The sequence below is a fragment of the Chroicocephalus ridibundus genome, chromosome 11, assembly GCF_963924245.1.
Source record: "Chroicocephalus ridibundus chromosome 11, bChrRid1.1, whole genome shotgun sequence".
Classification (NCBI taxonomy): Eukaryota; Metazoa; Chordata; class Aves; order Charadriiformes; family Laridae; genus Chroicocephalus; species Chroicocephalus ridibundus.
In genome coordinates, this window is record NC_086294.1 from 21,641,593 (window position 1) to 21,660,773 (window position 19,181).

Sequence of the window (19,181 nt, forward strand, 5' to 3'; positions counted from 1 at the left end):
GTGCAGAGGGGTGTCCAGCACCAGCCCCGGAGGGCTCTGGGGGGGCTCCTCCTGAGTCAGCTCTGGGGGGCTCCAGGGGTACCCCCGGGCAGCCGCGGGGTGTCTGTGGGGGTGTCCCGGGGCAGCCCTTGCAGGAGCTGGGGGGATCCTGGACCAGCCCTGCAGCGGTTTGCCGGGGTCGGGGGTCCCAGGCTGGCCCCTGTAGCTCCTTCTCCGGGAGCCCCTGACCCAGGTGTGGGGTGAGATGGGGACCTCGGAGTAGGCTGAGGGTTCAGGGGGACCCCAGAGCTGCCTGGGTGCCCGGACCCCACAGGTTTCCAGGGGAATAGGGACAAAGGGGGCCAGGGCCACAGAGATGGGGGTCCCGCGGGCCCGGGGATGTCTGTGTTTCCCCCTGGCCTCCCAGCCCTCTTCTGCTTGAGCGGAGTGGCACAATCCGCCCTTGTCCCCAGCGGGTCTGAAGTAGGTCAGGGAGGCTGGACCAAGCCCCTGAGGAGGGGAGCGGGTGACAGGAGGGTGCAGAGGGCCCCAGGCACCCGTCCTGATAGCCACACCACTGGGTTGGTGCCCATCCCCTGTCCTGGTGAGACCCCGGTGTCCTCAGCTCAGGGGATGCTGGGTGTTTTCCCAGCCCCTCGCTGGTCCCCTGGGGTGTTTCGGGATCCTGCTGCGTCCCTGCAGGCTCTGCATCCCTCCTGGGAGCCGGAGTCCTATGGGTGCAGGTTGGGGTGGCTGAATCCTGGGGGATGGCACCCAGCGTGGGGTCCTGGGGGTCTGGGGTTGGGGGGCAAGCGTGGGGCTGAATCCTGGGAGATGAGCACAACAAATAAGGACAATGAGAGAGGGATTTCTCACTCCTTAATTGCAGTTAATAATTGATGAATGTGTTTACTGCAGGAGGCAAAGGTCTCTGGTGGTGTCAGTGTGCAAGCGCAGAGCAGCCGGCCGGCAGCATCCCCAGTGACGTGGCCACAGGTAAGGGACATCAGCCCCCGTCCTGTCCCCCATGGGCACCGCAGCCCATCGCAGGGGGAGGCGGGGGTGTCTGTCAGCTGTGGGGCTACCCACAGACCGTGGCACCACGGTGGTGTCACAGATTGCTCCTGAGCTCCAAGTGCTGCTTGGGGTGGCCCTGTTGAGCCCAAGTGATGGAGCGTCTAGCCATGCCCAGGAGAGGTTCCTGGGGTCCCCAAGCACCCCCATGGTCTCCAGCACCAGGAGGCCAACCCTGTCCTCCCATGCTGTGTCCCCAGAGAGCCTGTGCCTGGGGCTGTGGGCTGGAGCCTGCTGCTTCACCAGCCCAGCTCAGTGGAGGGGACTGTCCCCACCAGAGCCCTTCCTGCTCTGGGGGCTGCTCCCCAGGAGGGATTTGGAGTGGCCGGTGGGAACAGGCAGCCATTAGCCCCAGGTGTTATTTCTCTGGTGTGTTTCCATAGGCTTGCTGGCAGGATGGCATGGCGCTTGCTGGTGCTGGTCCCCTTCCTCCTGACAGCAGGTGAGGACTTTGCTCGGTGACTGTCACAGATGGGTGTGAGACATTGGAGGTGCTTTCAGCCCCCAACACTCTTTCCAAATTCCCTGAGGGCAGCTGGGACTCCCAAAACAGCTGCCCACCCCATTGGAGACCCAACAACAAACCTTGCTGCTCCATGGCAAGGCAGAGCGGGCAGGGGGCTGGGCAGCGGGGATAGCATCCAGCACCGGTGCTGCAGCTGGAGGTCAAGCATGATCTGGAGGTGGGAGGTGTGGGATGAGCATGAGGAAGGTGAGGGGTGGTGGGTTCTCCTGCCTCCCCCAGAGACCCAAACCATGGCCAGGAGCTGGGACTGGAGCTCGGTAGGTGCTGCTGGCTGTGGGGGTGCAGGCAGAGCCTATCACAGGGGTGGTGCTCAGCACATCTCCTCCTTTTAGTTTCAGGCAACACAGCCCCATTTTTCAACATGACCGTCGTCTACGTGCCTGAAGACCTGGAGCTGGGTGAGTCGGGCAGCTTCAGGGAGTCCCTGGGGTGCAGGGGGAGCAGCCATGGCAGGGAGCCGAGCAGGGGCTGATGTTACCACTCTCCCCAGGCCAGTATGCTTTCCAGCTGCAGGCTACTGACTTAGACGGGGACAAGCTCACCTACAGCATCGGCGAGACCTTCTACTTCTCTGTCAATAGCCAGACAGGCAATGTGACGCTGAGGAACTATCTGGACCGTGAGGTGAGGGCAGAGACTGGGGCAGATGTCCCTGCCCAAGCTGGGGGGGTCTGGGGTGATGGAGATGGAGGGCAGAGCCGTGAGTCCTGGGGGAGAGCTGCTCACGGCGGTACTGTGGGGTCGCTCACTGGCCCTGAAGCCCGGCTCCTTGTGGGAGAGCCGTCTGGGAGGATCATCCCGCCCAAGGGTGGTGAGTGGAAGGGTGCTGGGGCTCAGCCATCCAAGGATCAAGCTCTGCCTAGCCCTAACCAAGTCCCGCCTTGTGTCCCCCCAGACCCTGCCCAGGTTCACCGTAGCGGTCAGCGTGTTCGATGGGGTAAACGAGCCGGTGAGTGCTGGGGCATGGGCTGGGTGGCTGTAGCGGGTGGTGGGGATGGGAGCAGGGTGTCAGCGGGGCTGTGGATGAGGCTCAGTGAGGAAAGGGGCTGGAGGGGGCTTTGCCCAGGGGTGGGTGATGCTAAGGGCTGGCTGTGGAGCTAGGCGGGTGCCCGGTGACGGAGCTACACCCAGCTCTGCTGGGCACCATCTCCCGTACTCACCCTGCGCCCTCCCTGGCACCTGGTAGGTCTCCAGACAGCTTACAGTCATCGTGGAGGACCGTAACGACAACGCCCCAGTCTTCCAGGGCCTGCCGTATCAAGCCTCCATTCCTGAGGTACCTCCCCAAGACCTCCTGGCCCTGTGGGCAGTAGGGAGGGGCACTGGGTGGCTCCTGTGGCATGGGTGTGCCGTCAGCAGGACAACAGTGCACTTGGAACAGGGTGACCCCACGCCTGGGCATGCAGTGACAGTGTGCCTGGGTGTGGGCTGACGGCGCAGCCGGCACAGCTGACCTGGGAGCACTCTGTGCTGGGGGCAGTTCCCAGCGGGCACCTCTGTCCCAGTCCAGCGTGCGTGGCTGGGACTCTGCCCTCGCGATGAGTTTCTGATCAGGAAGTGCCCGAGCTCAGCCTGGGTCCGGGTGAGGCTGGAGCAGGGTGCAGACGGGGTGTGGGGCTGATCCCAATCCCTCTTGGGCATCCCCCGGGGCTGGGGTGCAGCCCCTGCTCCCAGGGAGCCCCGAGGAGGGTGGCAGGGGGCATCTGGCTTCTGCCCGGTGTCAACAAGGGCAGCAGCTCATCCCTGCGTGGCCCATGGTACTGGGCGGCCCCTGGAGCCCTGTGGGGCCAGAGCACCCCAGAGCAGGGCTGGCAGGGGCTGGGCCCAGCACCACCATCCCGGCTCTCCCGGGCGATGCCACCAACACCCCTCTGTGTGCCCAGAACATGACGCTCAACAGCACCGTCTTCACCGTGTTTGCCAACGACAGCGACACTGGGGATGCCTCCAAAGTCAGCTACAGCATCAGGGAGGTGAGCACAGGGCTGAGCCCCAACATCGTGGGCATTGCCCTGGCCAGGACCTCAGTGTGCTGGGTGTGGGCGGCCAGGAGGACGTTGGGGGTCCCAGGACCTCCCCAGCAAGCACTCTGCCAACGGGAAGACGACGTGGCTCGACCATATGAGCCAGGGCAGACTGTGGCATCTCCCCTGGCTGAGCTTGCCCGCTCCCTGGCACCACGGAGGGGTTCATGCCTGCTCGAGTGTACTCCCAAGTGGGGCATACCATATCCGAAACCCTCCCCTGAGTCATCTCTGTGGGGCAGAGGTGCTGGGGGATACAAGTAGGGTCAGCCCCATGGCTCTGGGGGAGCAAGGGCATGTGTTGCGTCAGAAGGGCTGGCTCTGCACCCACTGGGCAGTGGGTGCAAGGCGCTGAACAGTTGCAAGTTGGGGAGAAGTCAGGTGGTAGGGGGTCCCCACAGCCTATGGACCAAGCCTGGCAGAAGGATGGGGGTTAAGCCCCCATCTCTTCTGGGGCACCTCTGCTCCCTGCCTTGGTGACACGGGGTGATGTCCCTTGCCCAGGTGATCCCAGACAGCAAGAATAATCTCTGGCTCTTCTACATCCTGCCCAACGGGAAAGTGGTGCTCAATGGCTCACTGGACTATGCCAGGAACACCTTCTACCAGCTCAAGATCTTTGCCAAGGTGGGGGCCAGCTGGGCCAGGGGTGCGGGGCTGCCAGGTAAGAGTGCTGTAGGACTAATGGGTGCTCTGCTCCCCAGGACGGTGGAGGGTTGCTGCACAACAAGCTGGTCTTCCAGGAAAGCTGGACCTACCTGTCCCTGACTATTCTTGACTTGCCCAACCTGGACCCACAGTTCCTCAACGAGCCCTACTCCGGCTCTGTGCCTGAGAACTGTGACCTGGTAAGGAGACCACCTGCCCCAGCAGCACGTCCCTACCCCCGGCCCTCCCTGGGAGCTCTGACAACCTAGGCTGTCTGGGTCATGAGGCATGGGGGTGGCTGGAGGCGTCATGGGTCCTGTCCTGATGGCTGCATCCCCACAGGGCACCACTGTGCTGACCGTCACCGCCATGGACAGAGACACGGGGGTGAATGATGAAATCTCCTACAGCATCGCCAGTGAGTGAGGGGGCAGGGTGGGATGGGTGTGGGGGGGTGATCAGGCAGCAAAGGGCACCATGGGGACTGGTATTGGGCTCTCAGGTGCTGCCAGTGGGAGAGAGGGCCAGGCCTGCATTTTCCAGTGGCTGCAGCTGGTTCCTGCTGTCCCCTTGCCCTAGATGCCAGCATCCCCTTTGCTATTGATCCTAAGACGGGCACCATCACTGTGAGTGAGCCCCTGGACCGTGAGCAGCTGCCAAGTGAGAAGGTGCTGCTGGAAGTCAAGGTGAGTAGGAGGCAGCAAGGGGAACCTCATCCTCTTCCTCTCCTCGGGCCCCTCTGACCCACTCTCTCCTCCTGCTCAGGCACGTGAGGAGAACATGGACATCCATGGCAAGGTGGCCCAGGCTAGCACCCTCGTGACAGTCCTGGTGACTGATGTCAATGACAACAAGCCCCAGTTCTACCACTGCTCCCTTCCCAGCTGCAACTTCTCCACCAGTGCCCAGAACAACTTCAGGGGCAGCATCATAGAGCATTCCTCCTCCAGACTGCCCGTGTCCAACCTCAGCATCGTCGCACACGACCCGGACGAGGTGGGAGCTTGTCCAGGGGGCTGGGCTGGAGTGCAGGAACCTGTCCTGGTTGCACCACCCACCCTCACTCTTGTGCATCTCCCCCTGGCAGGGCATCAACAGCAGCTATGAGCTGCACCTGCAGGGTCCGAATGCCAGTGCCTTCACTGTCTCCCCACCAAAGATCGCGGGCACAGGGGAGGTCCAGCTCTTGGTGCAAAACCCAGCCGCTGTGGACTACGAGATAAGCCATGTCATGATGGTGCAGGTTCGCTGTGGGGACAGTCCCTGCTCCCTGCGTATGCTGGGGCACAGGGGTGACACAGCTTTTCTCCTGCAGGGTTCAACAGCCAAAGCAGAACATTGCTCTGCCCTGGCAGCTTGTTTGGTGCAGGGAAGCTGGGCTGGAATGTGACAGGTCTCTTTCTCATGTTTGGGGACCTGTGTGAGACACTGTCCCTTCTCCGTTCTGCAGATCGTTGCTAATGACACAGGGAACCCCACGGACTGCTGCTCCACGGCCACTGTAACCATCGATCTCATTGACAGCAACGACCACATCCCTGAGTTCCCTCAGAGCACCTACAACCTGAACGTGATGGAGAACTGCCCCGATGGCACCATCATCGCCCCAAACATCACGGTCAGGCGCTGGGCAGGGAGTGGGCACAGCTTATGTCCCCAAGCAGGGCGCTGGGCACGGCTGACGCTGCTGGTGCGGCTTGCGTTGAAGGCACTGGTCTCTGTGCACACAGGAAGGAGACGGTGCCAGCAGGCAAACAGGGTGTGGGACCCTCTGCCCATCAGGGCCACATTTTTGGGGTGCTCAGTGCCAGCAGCCGGTGCCCCAGACTCATCACTGCCCTGGGGGCTGAGGTGGATTGACCAAACGCTTCTTTCTGTTCTAGGCCTATGACCCGGACAGCGGTGTCCTGGGTGAGATCACCTACCAGCTGCTGCCGGAGACCATGTATGTAGGGGCCCAGCCAGGCACGACCGGGGCGTTGTCCCGCTGAGGGGACTCCAGGCCTGAGCCCTGGTGACATCTCCATGTGTGCCATAGCCATACAATCTTCACGGTGAATGCCACGACTGGGACAGTGCTGGTGCAGAATGGGAGCTTGCTGGACCGTGAGACTCGCTCCATCTATTACGCCAACCTCCAGGCCAAGGATGGGGGCAACCTGGTGGGCACCACTGTGCTGGAGATCACCGTGCTGGATGCCAACGACATGGTGCCCATCGTCACCGGCTCCTACTTCATCTCGGTGGAAGAGGGGCAGAACATCAGTACGCAGATCCGGGTATGCACCAATGGAGGTGGAGGGGGCGACAAGGGGTTGTCAGAGAGGAACAGGGACTGTCCCTGAGGTGCCGGACGGCCCCATTCCAACCCATGACCTTCTCAGGCCATTGACAACGATGAGCCTGGCAGCCCAAACAGCAACTTGGGCTTCAGGATCCTACCAGGACCGTTCAGCGAAAACTTCACCATCAACGAGACCACAGGTGAGATGCACAGCAAGGAGCCACTGGACCGTGAGGCCTTGGAAGATGAGCAGGGTCGGATGGTGGTGACAGTGTTGGTGTACGACCACGGTGTACCACAGCTCAACACCTCGGCGAACGTCACCATCACTGTGGGGGTGAGCCCTGGGCACAAGTGGGGACGCACCGGGGCAGGCAGTGGCTTGGAGCTGGGATGCAAGGGCAAGGACGGGACGTGGGATCCCTGGCCGCAGCTGGCTTTCTGTGGGGGCAGAGGGAATAGTTGATGCAGGGAGGCAGAAGAGGGTTTGTGTGCCTCCTGCCTGTGGAATGGCAGGTGTCCACACTCCTGTCCCCAGCCTGCTCTGGGGGACCCTGTTTCCTGGAGCAGCTACAACCATGGACTTCATCTCCTGCAGGACTTAAACGACAATGCACCCGTGTTCCTCAATCAGTCCTATGAGTTCTCAGTCTTTGAAGACTCCCCAGGTAGAAGCCGCGTGGCCAGACTGGTGGGACCAGCGGTGTTACGGAGTCAGTGCCCACTGGCCACTGATTATCTGTCTCCACCTGCAGGGTCCTTTGTGGGTCAGGTGCAGGCCACAGACGCTGACCGGACGGAGATCAATTACCGCATTTCCTTCCTACTTCAGAGGGGCAGCGGCTCCAGCAACTTCTTGATCCGCTCGTCCCGGCTGGGGCTAGGGCACTATGGTGGGCAGCTGTCTGTGGACCCCGACATGTCCCTGGACTACGACTCCATGCAGCAGAAGTTCTTCTCCTTGGTGGTGCAGGCAGAGAACACGGCAGCAGACGTGGGGGACACTGCCGATGTCTCGGTGGTGGTCCACATCCTAGACGTCAATGACGAGCCCCCCAGTGTCCTGCTTCCCTCTCCAGGCAACGTACACGTGAGCGAGAACAACACGCAGCAGGGTCTGGTCCTCACACTGGTCGCCTCTGACGCAGACACCAACCACTCGCTGGTCTTTGAGGAGCTGGAGGTTGCCTGCTTCAAGGGGACGATCAGCGCTGGGGAGGTGTGCTGGGACTGGTTCGTGCTGGCACCCAATGGCTCGGTGCTGGTGAACAGCTCGGACATTGACTACGAGCTGTGCGACGTGGTGGAGCTCACACTGCGGGCTGAAGACCTGTACACCGAGAAGGGCAACCGCTACAGCCAGAACGGTACAGAACGCGCTCCCTGCTCCTGCCGCTGCCACTGGAACCTGCCTTTCCCGCCTCCCAGGAGGAGCTGTGCGGAGCAGGGCAGGAGCTGGGCAGTTTGGCAATGGATGGAGGGTGTCCCCAGCTCTTTTGGTCCCTGACACAGGGACCTGAGCCTGCTGGGAGGATGGGACTCCCAGGGGAAGCAAAGGAGGGTGCTGCAGGGCTGCTCTATTGGTGACCGACAGTCTGCTTTTGGGGCTTTTGCAGAAACCCTGAGGATCCTCATCACCGATGTGAATGACAACACGCCACTCTTCCTGCCCATCTCGGAGACCTTTGGTGAGCAGCCAGGGCTGGTGCATCCTCTGAGCTTCTTTGCACTCACGCGTGCTCTGCCACGCTCCCTGGCAGTGAGGACCTTCCTCCAGCCAGGACGGGGCTGTGGGAGTGCAGGGGCCAGGCTGGGGTTACTGGATGCTTTCCATGAAGGCTGTGGGGTCAAGAGCAGCGGGGGGGGGGGTATGTCCAGAGCTGCGCTGAGCCCTGGGGCTGTGCGGGCATGGGGCCTGCAGCAAGCCTGGCTGCACACCAGTGTGACCATGCTGTCTGTCTGTCCCTGGCAGTGGTTGTCCCTGAAGTCTCTCCTGTGGGCCTGCAAGTGGCTACGGTGAAGGTGAGGAACTGTGTGTGTGCTTCCGTCAGTCTGCAGAGCCAGGCTCACCTGTCCCTGCCGTGGGCAGGTGGTGGCCATTCCCATCCGTGTGTCTGCCACGCTTTGTCCCCCCAGGCCACAGACGCTGACTCGGGGTTGGCAGGAACCATCACCTTCTCCGTTGCCAGTGTGGTGCTCGTGGAGGACAACGGGGCCAGCCAGCTCTTAGACAGTCTCTTCAATGTGGATGCAATGAAAGAGGGGGACACCTACGTCGGGACCATCCGGTGAGGCCGCGGGTCTGGGCCAGAGTGGGGAGAACGTGGCTCAGCTCCTGCTTGCCACAAGGCAGAGGTGCAGGCAGGGCCAGGACAGGCTGGCAAGGGGACAAGGCCATCCTGGGGTCCTGCGCTGGGCATGGTGTCAGGGTGGAGCTTGGGGGATGGCAGTGCCCTCCCGGGGATGTCCCATGGGTTCGCTGTTGTCCCCGTCCTCGCAGGGTGGCCAGCAACCTCGATAGCTCGCTGAAGGGGCAGTACCAGCTGACGGTGGAGGCTCGGGACGGAGGCCTACCAGTGCACACAGCACAGACCGTGCTGAACGTGAGTGTCACCCCTGTCCCCCCCGTCCGGGGATGCCCCGCACTCTGCCCTGCCCCGCTCACCCCTGCTCTCCCCGCGCAGATCTTCGCAGTGGATCAGAGCTACCGCGTTCACCTCCAGTTCATGGAAACGGTGGATAAAGTCCAGACTAACTCCGAACGTATCAAAGCGTAAGGGACGCAGGGCTGGGCTGGGGGGGGTGCATGGCTCTGCAGCGGGCAACACAAGCGTGCAGGCCAGGACCCGCCGACCATGTCTCCCAACTTCGTGGACCGTGAAGGGGACCAAGGCAGGCAGGTCCCCACCGCAGCTGGAGGCTGCAGGGCGTCCAGCTGCTCCCCGTGCCTGTGAGCAGAGTGGCAGCACGCCTGGCCCAGCCTCCCTCCATCCCTCCTGTTCCTAGGGCCCTGACCACCGCGACTAAGGCAGGGGTCTACGTGGCAGCCATCCGGAGCACAGAGGACACCCGTGCCCCCCAGTGAGTGAAGCCATGCAGGTGGTGGGGAAGGGGATGTGGCGGTGGCATTGGAAGGGGTCTTCCTGGGGCAGGGCACGGTGCCCTGCGCCCCGCTCACCCCATCTCTTTGATCCCGCAGGGTGGAAGCCAAGTCGGTGATGGAGGCGTACTTCGTCTACAGCAATGGCACTGCCCTGGACGTCAACCAGCTGAGCGTGTGCGCGCCAGGGTGGGGGCCATGCACGGCCAGCACCACGCACCCGAACTGGCCCAGCAGCTCACCCCTCCGCTTTCCTTGGCAGGCTCATACAGACCGACCCGCAGATCCTGGCTGAGCTGGTCAACCTGGGCCTGGCCGTCATCGTGAGTGGGGCTGGGCAAGGGACACAGGGAGAGGGCAACAGCCCCGTGTGGGGCTGGAGAGGACGTCCGCTGGCCGGGGCTGTGCCCTCATCCTTCCTCTATGCCAGGGCCCCGGGGAGGTGGTAAAGCCCACCAGGGAGACAGAGCTGATCGGCATCATCGCGGGGCTGGCGGCGTTCCTGCTCATCTTCATCCTCATCGTGACCCTGGTCTTGGTTCTCACCACCAAGAGGTACTGCACTGCCCACACTCCCTCCTGCCGCCCCCCACCACCCCCATCCTCACTGGCACCCCCAGACCCATCCCTATCCTCCGTCCCGCTCCTGCCCTCCCCATCCCACAGCCCGGTTCCCCTCTGCCCCTCTCACCCACCCTGTCCCTGGGCTTTGCAGCTACAAGAGGAAGCTGAGTGCGATGAAGGCTCTGAAGGCGGCCACGACGTTCAGCCCTGCCATGGCGCAGCAGGGAGCTGGCATCCCTGGAACCAACCAGTACAATGCAGAGGGGTGAGTGGCGGGGCTCCCTGAAGCAGGAGGGGAGAGCCCAAGCTGTCCCCACACCCAGGGGCTGCAGGGCTTGCCGTCACAACCCTCCTGCCTGGGGAACACGGCTGCCCTGGGCTGACCCCGCAGCCCCACGGGATGGTCACTCACCTGCCACCCATCCCTGGCCAGGGCCAACCCCATGCTGAACCTCTCGATCGATCCCTCCCATGACCTGGGCTTCCACGAGGACTCCGTCTCTGTGGCCAGGTGAGCTCTGCAGGCAGGTCCTGAAGGCCATGGGGCCATCACCCTGCGTTCCTGCTCCGCCAGTGCCTGGGCCCTCTTCTACCCCCCACCCTTCACTTTCCACAGCATGAATTCCCTGGATGAAAACACAGTAAACGCACCTGCAGACAACAACCCTGGGGACAAGGTGAGTGTGCAAAGAGCTGCTGGTGCCCAGCAGGGTGTCCTGCCACTGCACCCCGCAGCCCCTCCTCTCTGCTGTGGTGCCCAGGCCCCGGGATCCCTCATGTCCCTTCCTCTCCATCACCTTGACGGCCCCTAGGGAAGGACGGGAGCGTTCCCGTCCTTCATCTCTGTCCCCATCTCCTCTGACCACGCTCTCCTCCTGCAGCAGGGCCAAGTGCAGCTGACAGACCCCAGTGACGAGGAGGTGCTGGTGGCCGCCCTGAATGGGAAGGAGCCCACCAAAATGGCATACATCAACACCACCTTCACCACCACCGACTTGTGAGCGGGCGTGCACAGCGCAGCGGGGCCAGAGCCGGACTCAGGCAGCTGCTTCGGTGATGTTGTGTTCAGAGGCTGGCAATAAACCTGTCCCACGGTGGTCACGGTGTCCTGTGGACATCAGCCCATTGCCTTGGGAGGCTCAGCCAGCTTGGGGTCACCTCTCCTGGCGCGAGGTGCTTGTTTCAGGCAAGGCTGGTGCCAGAGGGGAGGTGAATGCCACCCCAGGGCTTGGCCTGGCTTCTTGTCCCCAGGACGCTTCCCTGGGCTGCCCCACTGTCCCCCGGCCCCACTCAGCCCCAGGGGAAGGAGGTGCAGGCAGCCCTGCGCAGAGGTTTGTGCAAGGTTTTATTACCCAACATCCACGGTGACAGGTTGGTCCTCCCCCCCGCTTCCCTCCCCCCCACCCCCCACCCCCAAAAAAAAGAAACAAAGGGAAAAAAAGAAGAAAGGAAGAAAGTAGGTGATGAAGCCGCAGCGCTGCTGTGCCGCAGCTCTGCAGCGTGGGCCTGGAGGTGGGGGACAGCCCAGGGCAGGGGGGGATGCCCTGGGGCTCCTGGTCATCCCCGTGTGGCCGTGGCACTGCTCCCGCAGCCCAAGGCACTGAGCAGAGCTGGTTCCTGGCAAGCGCCATGGCACAGAGCGGGCACTGGCCGCAGCTGCCAGCTGGCGTTTCAGCGAGCCCTTCACAAAGCCCCCCCGGGACAAGAGACAGCCCCGCAGGGCCAAAACAAGCCCAGGATGTGCAATGGGGCTAGGGGGGGCAAGACTCACCCCTTAAAGAGGGGAAGCGGCTGCACTGGTGCCCCCTGGCACTTGGAGCCCACCTGCACCTCTGCCTGGAGGGGACGGTGCAGCTCCCCAAGCACCCCCCATTTGCAGCCTCCTGCCCATCAGGCGCTGGGCACAGGTCTGGGCCCCCCCTCGCTGCGGCACTGGGGGGGTCGGTGCTCCGCACCGGGCCAGGCTGGAGGGGCCAGGTCCTGCGTCTCCGTGGGATGCTGAGGAGCTGCCAGCCACAGGGATGCTCACCCGGTCACGGGGATGCTCGCCCCCCCTGCACGCCGACCCCGCGCTCCCGATGCTCTCCAGCCCGGCGGGGCACAGGCAACGTAGGAAAAGTGTTTGAAAAGAGGGTCACGGCCCCGCAGGCCACTGGGGAGGAGGTGGCTCCAGGCAGGACGCGCACAGCTGAAAGTGTCTCTTAAAAAGCTCCAAAAATGCAAACACGGTTCAATAAAAGCCCCCCTCCCCCCCCGGCCCTGTAAAACCCCAGCTGTAAAAAGTGGCAGCGCTTTGCAGCGGGCGCATCAACGGCTGCTGTCGGAGGAGAGCAGCCAGCGGGGCCGGAGGGACCCGCACGGGGACAAGCGCCCATGTCCCCAGCACATGGGTCCTCTCTGGCTGGATGGTCCAGGGGCAGGGCAGGCTTCATCCCCACTGCCAGCCCTGGCGAGGACGTGCCCTGGTCTCTGGTGGCCGCCCCCAGGCAGGGGGAGCTGGGGGCCATGGGGACAGACTCCCCAGGTGCCTCCAGCCACGGTGACAGGGACGAGCGGCTCTCCACCACAGGCGTGGTTGGCCCCAGGCTCTCTCATTTGAGATCTGTCCCGGTGCCCCGCGTGGCCATGTCCTCCCAGCTCCGGGGCACCCACGGCACGGCGGTGGGGCAGAGAGGACAGGGCTGTGGTGGCCATGGGCTGGTCGGAGCGTGGCTGAGCCCTGGGCCAGCGAAGCGGTGGCAGAGCGATGCACCAGCATCTTTCCAGCACGGGAAGCGACGCTGCTGCCTAGGGTACAAGCCAGGCCAAAGCTCGGGGGAGCCAGCAGTGACCTGCCCGTGCCCACCCGAGCCATCCCCAGACCTGTGCCACAAGCAGGAGACGCCAGGGAGCAGCCACCTCCGGCTGGAAGGAGCCACGTGCTTCCTCGTGCTGAAAAAAGCCACCAAGCACAGAGACCAGCCTCATGTCCCGGGGCACCTCCAGGGGCCAGGCTGGCGGGGGCACCCCGGGGTGGCAGAGGGACCCCCAGCGAAGGAGATGTCTTGCCCCAGCGTGCAGTGCTCCATCACCACCTGCCCCGGCCCCAGGAGCCCCGCACGCTGGCAGCAGGCGTCTCGGGACCCCTCCCCGCTTCCCCCCCCGAGAAGCCCCACGGCACCCCCCCCTCCGCCAGCGCGGGCAGCAGCTCACTCCATGGCGGGGCCGGCGCGGGAGCAGCACCGGGGCCGCCGGACGTTTTGCAGCAGAGCCCGAAAGATGCTGGGCTGCCTCTTGGTCTCGCCTTTGCGGGGGGCTCCCTTGATGGAGCCGGTGCGGGTGCTCTGGGGGGGGGTCACCACCTGCCGCCCGTGCTCCTCGATCTGCTTCTCCAGGTGCTTCTGGATGGCCATGCCCAGCACTTCCACCTCCATGGAGGCCCCGTACACCTCCCACGTCATCCCCTTCTCGTCCCAGCTCACCTCCCGGATGGGCTCCGGAGCCTCCTCCACCACTGTCCCCTTGACGTGCACCTCCGGGTACGAGGCCTGCGGGGACTTGGCCACCGGCGTCATGGGCCCAGTGGCCACCGAGCGGGTCTCCACGGGCATGGACACCTGCATCTCCGCATCCTTCTTGGAGGGCTCCGGGCGTGGGGGGGCAGCGGAGCCCGGCTCTCTCTTGGGGAAGGTGAAGGCAGCAGCCCCGCCTGGGGGGCTCATGGGGCTCAAGGCCACCGACACCAGGGACGCTCGGCTGTCCACTTGCGTCCCCATGTCCTGCGTCCCAGCGTCCTGCGGCGGGGTCACCTCGAAGGAGTAGGACTCGCAGAGCAGCTTGGCTGTCCGGGGCTGCTGGCTGCTCCCGGCATCCGCACCCCAGGCTGGGCGCCCCTCGGCTCTGCCCTGGCCCAGGGCGGCGGGGCTCGCCCCTGCCTCGCTTCGGCCCCCGCTCCCCACAGTGCCGGTGCCCGGGGGGTCTGCCGTGCCCCCCTGGGGGTGCTTGGGAGCCTCACTGCCCCTCAGCTGGGGCGCAGCGCCCATGGACGTCCCAGTGCCACCCTGGGGCTGCTCCTGGCTTGGAAGCTCAGCTGCTCCGGTGCCTGCAGCGGGCTCCATGAACGCCACGTGTTTGGCAGGAGCCAGCGCGCTCCCCACGTCCTTGCTGGGCGCCTTGAGGCAGGGCTCGGGCAGGGGGGGCACGGGGGCTGTGTTATCCTTCTGGGCGCCGGGGACCCCCATCTCCGCAGGACCACAGGCAGTGGCAGCGCCACTTGGTCCCCCACAGCTCCCCGTCGCTGTCGCCAGGCTTGGCTCCGCGCCGGTGTCCTGGAGAAGCGTGCTGGGAGCTGATCCCGTCGGCGACGGCACCTTCTTCTCTGCCGCTGAGCCAGCCGTGGTGCCCTGGGCCTCCGGCTCAGCCACGCAGCAGGTCCTCATGGCACGGCCCCCCGCGGCACAGCCGGAGCCAGGCAGGCACTCGCCCGCCGGCGGGCAGCCAGGGGAGCTGGCGCCGGGCTCGCAGGCGTCCTCGGCCCCGGCCTGGCGGCTCAGCAGCTGCAGCCCCTCAGGCTCCTTAGCGCTGCCCATGCCCGGGGAGGGCTTCTCCCATGCTAGTCCCGCCACGGGTCTGCAAGAGAGAGGATGGGGCAGTGAGGGGGGAGCAGCATGCAGACCCCCAGCCCCCCTCAGCTGCCAACTGTTTTTCTCCATGCCACCCATGACAACAGGTTGGGCGGCCACCTGGAGCACCCACCGTCCCCGGCACAGCCTGTGTGGTGGCACCCCACGGGAAGGGAGGAACGGTGTCGGCTGCCTACCGTAAAAGCCAGCCTTGCCCCCCAGCACGGCCGGACCGGGAGCGGGATCCAGGTGCTGCTGCAGCTGCCAAAGCAGGGGGATGTGGCGCAGGCACCCCTGCGGAGAGAGCGGCAGCTGGAGCGCGGCCCCTGGCACCCGGTTGAGAGCCTGGGGGGGCTCAGCATCCCCCCCAGACTGCGGGGAGCTGGGTGCAGCGTGGGGTGAGAGCGAGCTAGCCTGGGGGCTGAGGGGGGCTGCATGGCACGGCAGGCGTGCGGGGCAGCCTGAGCCGTTCCCTCTGCTGACTGGGACCAGCGTCCCCAGAACTGGGAGTGACATCTGTCCCCCGGCCACGGGAACCCCCAGCTCAGCGCCTACACCCCATGTCGAGGGTGCACCAAGCTCCGGCCACGCTGTGCAGAGCCGGCCACAGGCGGGCACCCCGGCACAGCACGGGGGGGGACAGCCTGGTGTCACCCGACTGGCCCCAAACCCAGCCCTGCGGGGCAGCCCTGCAGCAGGAACACGGTGGAAAGCCCCCAGCTGTCCGGGAGCCCCCCAGCTCCGTCAGCGCGTCCCTCTGGAGCTGGGAGCGCACGTGTCCGGCAGCCGTGGAGCACCCCACGCCTCTGGCCACGGCCGCTCGTGGGTCCCGGAGACGGCAGAGCCGAGCAGACGCGGCTGGAGCCGAGCGAGTCTCCCCCGGCCGAGGCAGCACCGGGGCCCCGGAGGACAATGACACCCCCACGCAGCACCCCGCTCCCGGGTGGGGTGCCGCCCTGCACCCTCTGTCCCGAGTGGGGGGGCCGTGGTCGCCCTGCCCGTCCCGGGACTGGGCGCGCTGTCCCGGTACCGCCGCTGCCCGGGGGAGCTGGGAGCCCCCGGCACACGCGTGTTCGCGGACGCGCGGGCAAAAACACGCGTGTGCACACGCACAGGCACGTGCACAGGCACGGACACGCGTGTGCACACGCACAGGCACGCACACGCCCGGCACATGGCGGCGGGCACACCCGCACGCGTGTGCGCGCCCCCATCCCGGTTCCCCGGGACGAGCCCCGGACAAAGCCGCCCCCCGCGGCAGCCCCGGACGCGGGGGGACACCGACCCCCCGACACCGACCCCGGCCCCGCCGCCCGTCCTGAGGCCCGCCGCCCCCCCCCCAACCCGCCCTGGGGGTGCCGGGGCGGGGCGGGCGGCGGCCGCAGGTGCGCCCCGGGGCCGCCGTTACCTGCGGCGGCGGCGGATCGGATCGTCCCGTCCCGTCCCGTCCCGTCCCGCTCGGCTCGGCTCGGCTCCGGCGCGGCGGCGGCGGCGAGCATGCGTGGGGCGGCGGCGGCGGCGGGGGCGGTACCGCGCCCCGGGCCGCTCCCCCCAGCTGCCGCCCGCCCCGCCACCCCCGGGCAGCGGTGGGGAGGGTGGGCTGTCGAGCGGGGCGTGGGGGTCCCGGTACAACACACACCACCACCAACCCCCCCGGTGTCATCGCTGTCACCCGCTCTGGCAGCGCTCCCAGCACCCCACAGCCCCCCGGTACCCCCCCAGCATCACCACCCCGTATCCCCCAGGGACTGTCACCCCGGCGCTCCCCGGTACACCCGGGCTTGGTGACGGCCTGGTCAGGGGGTCCCCAAGCCTTAGCGTGGGTCCCGTGGGTGGGGGGGTGACAGCGACACAGAGCCCGGTCCCCCTCCTACCTGGTGATGGAGACGGCCGCTTCCCTCCCGGGCATCACCGGGGGGTGAGGGGGTGCACCCCAACCGGCCCGAGGGACGGGGACAACGTGCCACCGCGGCGGGGATGGCGGTGGGCTCCTGCGTACCCCTCGCCCGAGGAAGGGGGGGAGCACGGGGAGGGGAGAACGTCCCCGTCTCCCTCCCAGCAGCGCTTGCCTCTGCTCCCGGGCTCAGGCTTTGTCTAACTCCTTCCCACGCACTCCCGCTCGCGCTGCGGGGGGGAAGGCGGCCTGCTCGCCTCCCCTGCATCCCCCCCCGCAAAAACCCTCCAGCATCCCCCCCCCCCCAAAAAAAAAACCCAACTGCCCCCCCACCATCACCCTATAGGGTCAGGATCCCCTCCCTGCTCCGGGGATGTCAGCACTGGGGCAGGAGCTATAGATCTATAGGGTCGGCGGGGGGGGAGGGGGGTGCTAACGTTAACCCCAAGATGGGGGTTCCTCCGTCTTGGGGTTAACGTTAGCACCCCCCCCGCACGCTGACCCTATAGATCTATAGGGTGAGGCAGGAGCATGGGAGCTGGCACACCTGGTTGCTTGGAGACAGGGGAGGTTGGAAATGCTCCTGCCAGTAAACAGCCAGGCTGGAACAAAACCCCGAAGGCTAAAAATAGGGAGTCAGGGTATGGAAATAAAATAAAAAAACCTTGCCTTCCACCCCCCCCCACCCCCCCCCATCACCCCAGGGCAGAAGGGGGCACCCCCATGTCACCACCGGGCAATCGGACGGGTGGCTGGGGTGGGTAGTTGTGGGGGTGTATCGCTGCACCCATCAGTGTTGTCCCCCCACTTCAAGGTGTGTGTCCCCACTCGTGGTCCTGTGTGCTGGTCCCAGTCCCGCAGCAGTGACTGGGCCCAGTTGCCTGCCTGCTGGGGGTCGGGGGGGCGCATGGGATATAAATACGGGTTTACATCCCCGTGTGGGATCAGACCTGAGCACAGATGCTGGGGGGGACAAGGGACACTGGGAGCAGGACCAAGTCCTGGCAGAGGAGGGGACCGAACTGTCCCCCACCCCCTGGCCGGGACTTTGCTGCAGGGCGGGGGGCTGCGGGGTCGCATCCCGCTGGCATTTGCTTCCATCTGCCACTCTCAGCTCTGCCGGCAGCCACTCTCCCCGTCCCCATTGGCATCTCTGCACCCAGCGTGTCCCCATCCCCAGGGCTGGCCGGGGGGAGGCAGGGGTCACCGGGAGCATCCTCCCCTCCCTGCCGGCAGCCTTCATCCCAGGCCAGCTGCCTCCTCCTCCTCCTCTCCCCGCCCGGGCACCTCGAGGCTGGCAGGAGAACAATAGCGAGGAGGATGAGTAAGATGGTCCCCATTGCCTTGGCAACGCACTCCCGCGCTGCCGGCGTGCGAGGAGTCAGGCAGCTGCCTGAAAAGCGCATTCTCCCTCGGCGGAGGGGGCTGCCATGCTACCTGCACCGGCAGCCCCCTCCCCGGGCGCCGCGGCCCACCTCCCACGCCGGCACGGGCAGCGCCACGTGAACGCGCCTGGCTCCCCCACAGCCGCCAGCACGCCGACGGTGCAGGCAGGCACACGCGCCCGGTGCACGGCTCGGACCAGCTTCGACTCCGTGTTGTCCGGTTCATCAGTGCCTGGTTGTGCCGGGGAGGGGTGGGATGCAGCCGAAAGGGTCTGGCTGGCACATGCGTCCCCTCCGGGGCTGCCCAGCAGGGAGGTGATGGGTTCCCCCCATGGCCGCTTGCCGTCATGCTGCCTTCTCACGCGGCTGCCCGTGTTGTCTGTGGGCAGGGAGGCCGGGCCCGGAGCTGATGGGGTGCTGGCAAATGGGAGCAGCAGAGGACACCGAGGGACGCCAGGGTCCGTCACTGACTGCAGCCACACATCCCCCGCTGCCCCCCAGGCTCCCCTCCCAGGCCAGGTCATGCTGCCGGTGGGAGGACCCGCAGGGTGCCCAGGGCTGCGAGTGTCTTGGGATGACAAGGACATCACCAGGAGATCCAAAAGCACTGAGCACCCTAAAAATAGTGCTGCCTTCCCACCCCCCTTGGTATGGAGGTGCTGGGGAGGGGGGGGAACCTGATCCCTGCCAGCACCCTCTGCCCTGAGTGCCCCGAAGCACATCCCGTGCCTGTGGTTGGCCTGCCTGGCGGGAGGGCACCGTGACCGGGACACCGCAGCCCGGTGGCCGAGCACATCGCCCTGCATGCTGCTGGATGCCCAGGGACACGGCCGCAGGGCCACCTGGGGGGCACAGGCAGGGACGGGCACACAGGGAGGCACTGCCGGGATGGCGGCGTGGGGCTGTGGGGGCCCTGGGAGCTGGGCGGGCGCCCCACGGTCCCCCTGCCCCATGGCCCAGCCCCACGGCCCCCCTGCCCCACGGCCCCGGCTCCCCCGTGCCGCCACCTGGCCACGCCCCATTTCAGACCACGCCCCATTTCAGACCACGCCCCCACGTGACCACGCCTCGTCGGACCGTCTTCTCCCTGCGCAGACCCCGC

At 65.9% G+C, this 19,181-nt stretch overlaps 2 protein-coding genes across 2 annotated transcripts; one reads left to right on the forward strand and one right to left on the reverse strand.

Annotated features, from left to right (window-relative positions):
- The first annotated feature begins 528 nt into the window (after nucleotides 1–528).
- Nucleotides 529–11,288, forward strand: CDHR2 (cadherin related family member 2). Its single transcript, XM_063349466.1, has 33 exons — nucleotides 529–583; nucleotides 898–975; nucleotides 1,437–1,495; nucleotides 1,912–1,977; nucleotides 2,070–2,203; nucleotides 2,475–2,528; nucleotides 2,766–2,855; nucleotides 3,463–3,552; nucleotides 4,108–4,230; nucleotides 4,308–4,451; nucleotides 4,594–4,669; nucleotides 4,831–4,937; nucleotides 5,017–5,247; nucleotides 5,339–5,494; nucleotides 5,702–5,869; nucleotides 6,135–6,196; nucleotides 6,290–6,530; nucleotides 6,636–6,872; nucleotides 7,134–7,203; nucleotides 7,291–7,902; nucleotides 8,152–8,223; nucleotides 8,508–8,557; nucleotides 8,672–8,823; nucleotides 9,036–9,138; nucleotides 9,220–9,308; nucleotides 9,542–9,616; nucleotides 9,735–9,812; nucleotides 9,898–9,958; nucleotides 10,066–10,190; nucleotides 10,351–10,464; nucleotides 10,633–10,710; nucleotides 10,816–10,876; nucleotides 11,081–11,288. The coding sequence occupies exons 3-33, from the start codon at nucleotides 1,450–1,452 to the stop codon at nucleotides 11,198–11,200; spliced, it is 3,885 nt and encodes a 1,294-aa protein (XP_063205536.1). The 5' UTR covers nucleotides 529–583; nucleotides 898–975; nucleotides 1,437–1,449; the 3' UTR covers nucleotides 11,201–11,288.
- Nucleotides 11,289–13,371: 2,083 nt separating this feature from the next.
- On the reverse strand, nucleotides 13,372–16,248 carry GPRIN1 (G protein regulated inducer of neurite outgrowth 1). Its single transcript, XM_063349528.1, has 3 exons — nucleotides 16,209–16,248; nucleotides 14,998–15,094; nucleotides 13,372–14,807 (listed from the first exon to the last, which is right to left on the reverse strand). The coding sequence occupies exon 3, from the start codon at nucleotides 14,765–14,767 to the stop codon at nucleotides 13,388–13,390; it is 1,380 nt and encodes a 459-aa protein (XP_063205598.1). The 5' UTR covers nucleotides 14,768–14,807; nucleotides 14,998–15,094; nucleotides 16,209–16,248; the 3' UTR covers nucleotides 13,372–13,387.
- Nucleotides 16,249–19,181: the final 2,933 nt, after the last annotated feature.

What these genes read in the sequence shown, in the direction of transcription:
- CDHR2 (XM_063349466.1), top strand. Translation starts at nt 1,450, where the DNA reads ATGGCATGGCGCTTGCTGGTGCTGGTCCCCTTCCTCCTGACAGCAG. An exon ending in TCATCGCCCCAAACATCACG is followed by an intron (nt 5,870 to 6,134) that starts GTCAGGCGCTGG and finishes TTTCTGTTCTAG; the next exon opens with GCCTATGACCCGGACAGCGG. An exon ending in TGCAAGTGGCTACGGTGAAG is followed by an intron (nt 8,558 to 8,671) that starts GTGAGGAACTGT and finishes TTGTCCCCCCAG; the next exon opens with GCCACAGACGCTGACTCGGG.
- GPRIN1 (XM_063349528.1), bottom strand. Translation starts at nt 14,767, where the DNA reads ATGGGCAGCGCTAAGGAGCCTGAGGGGCTGCAGCTGCTGAGCCGCCAG.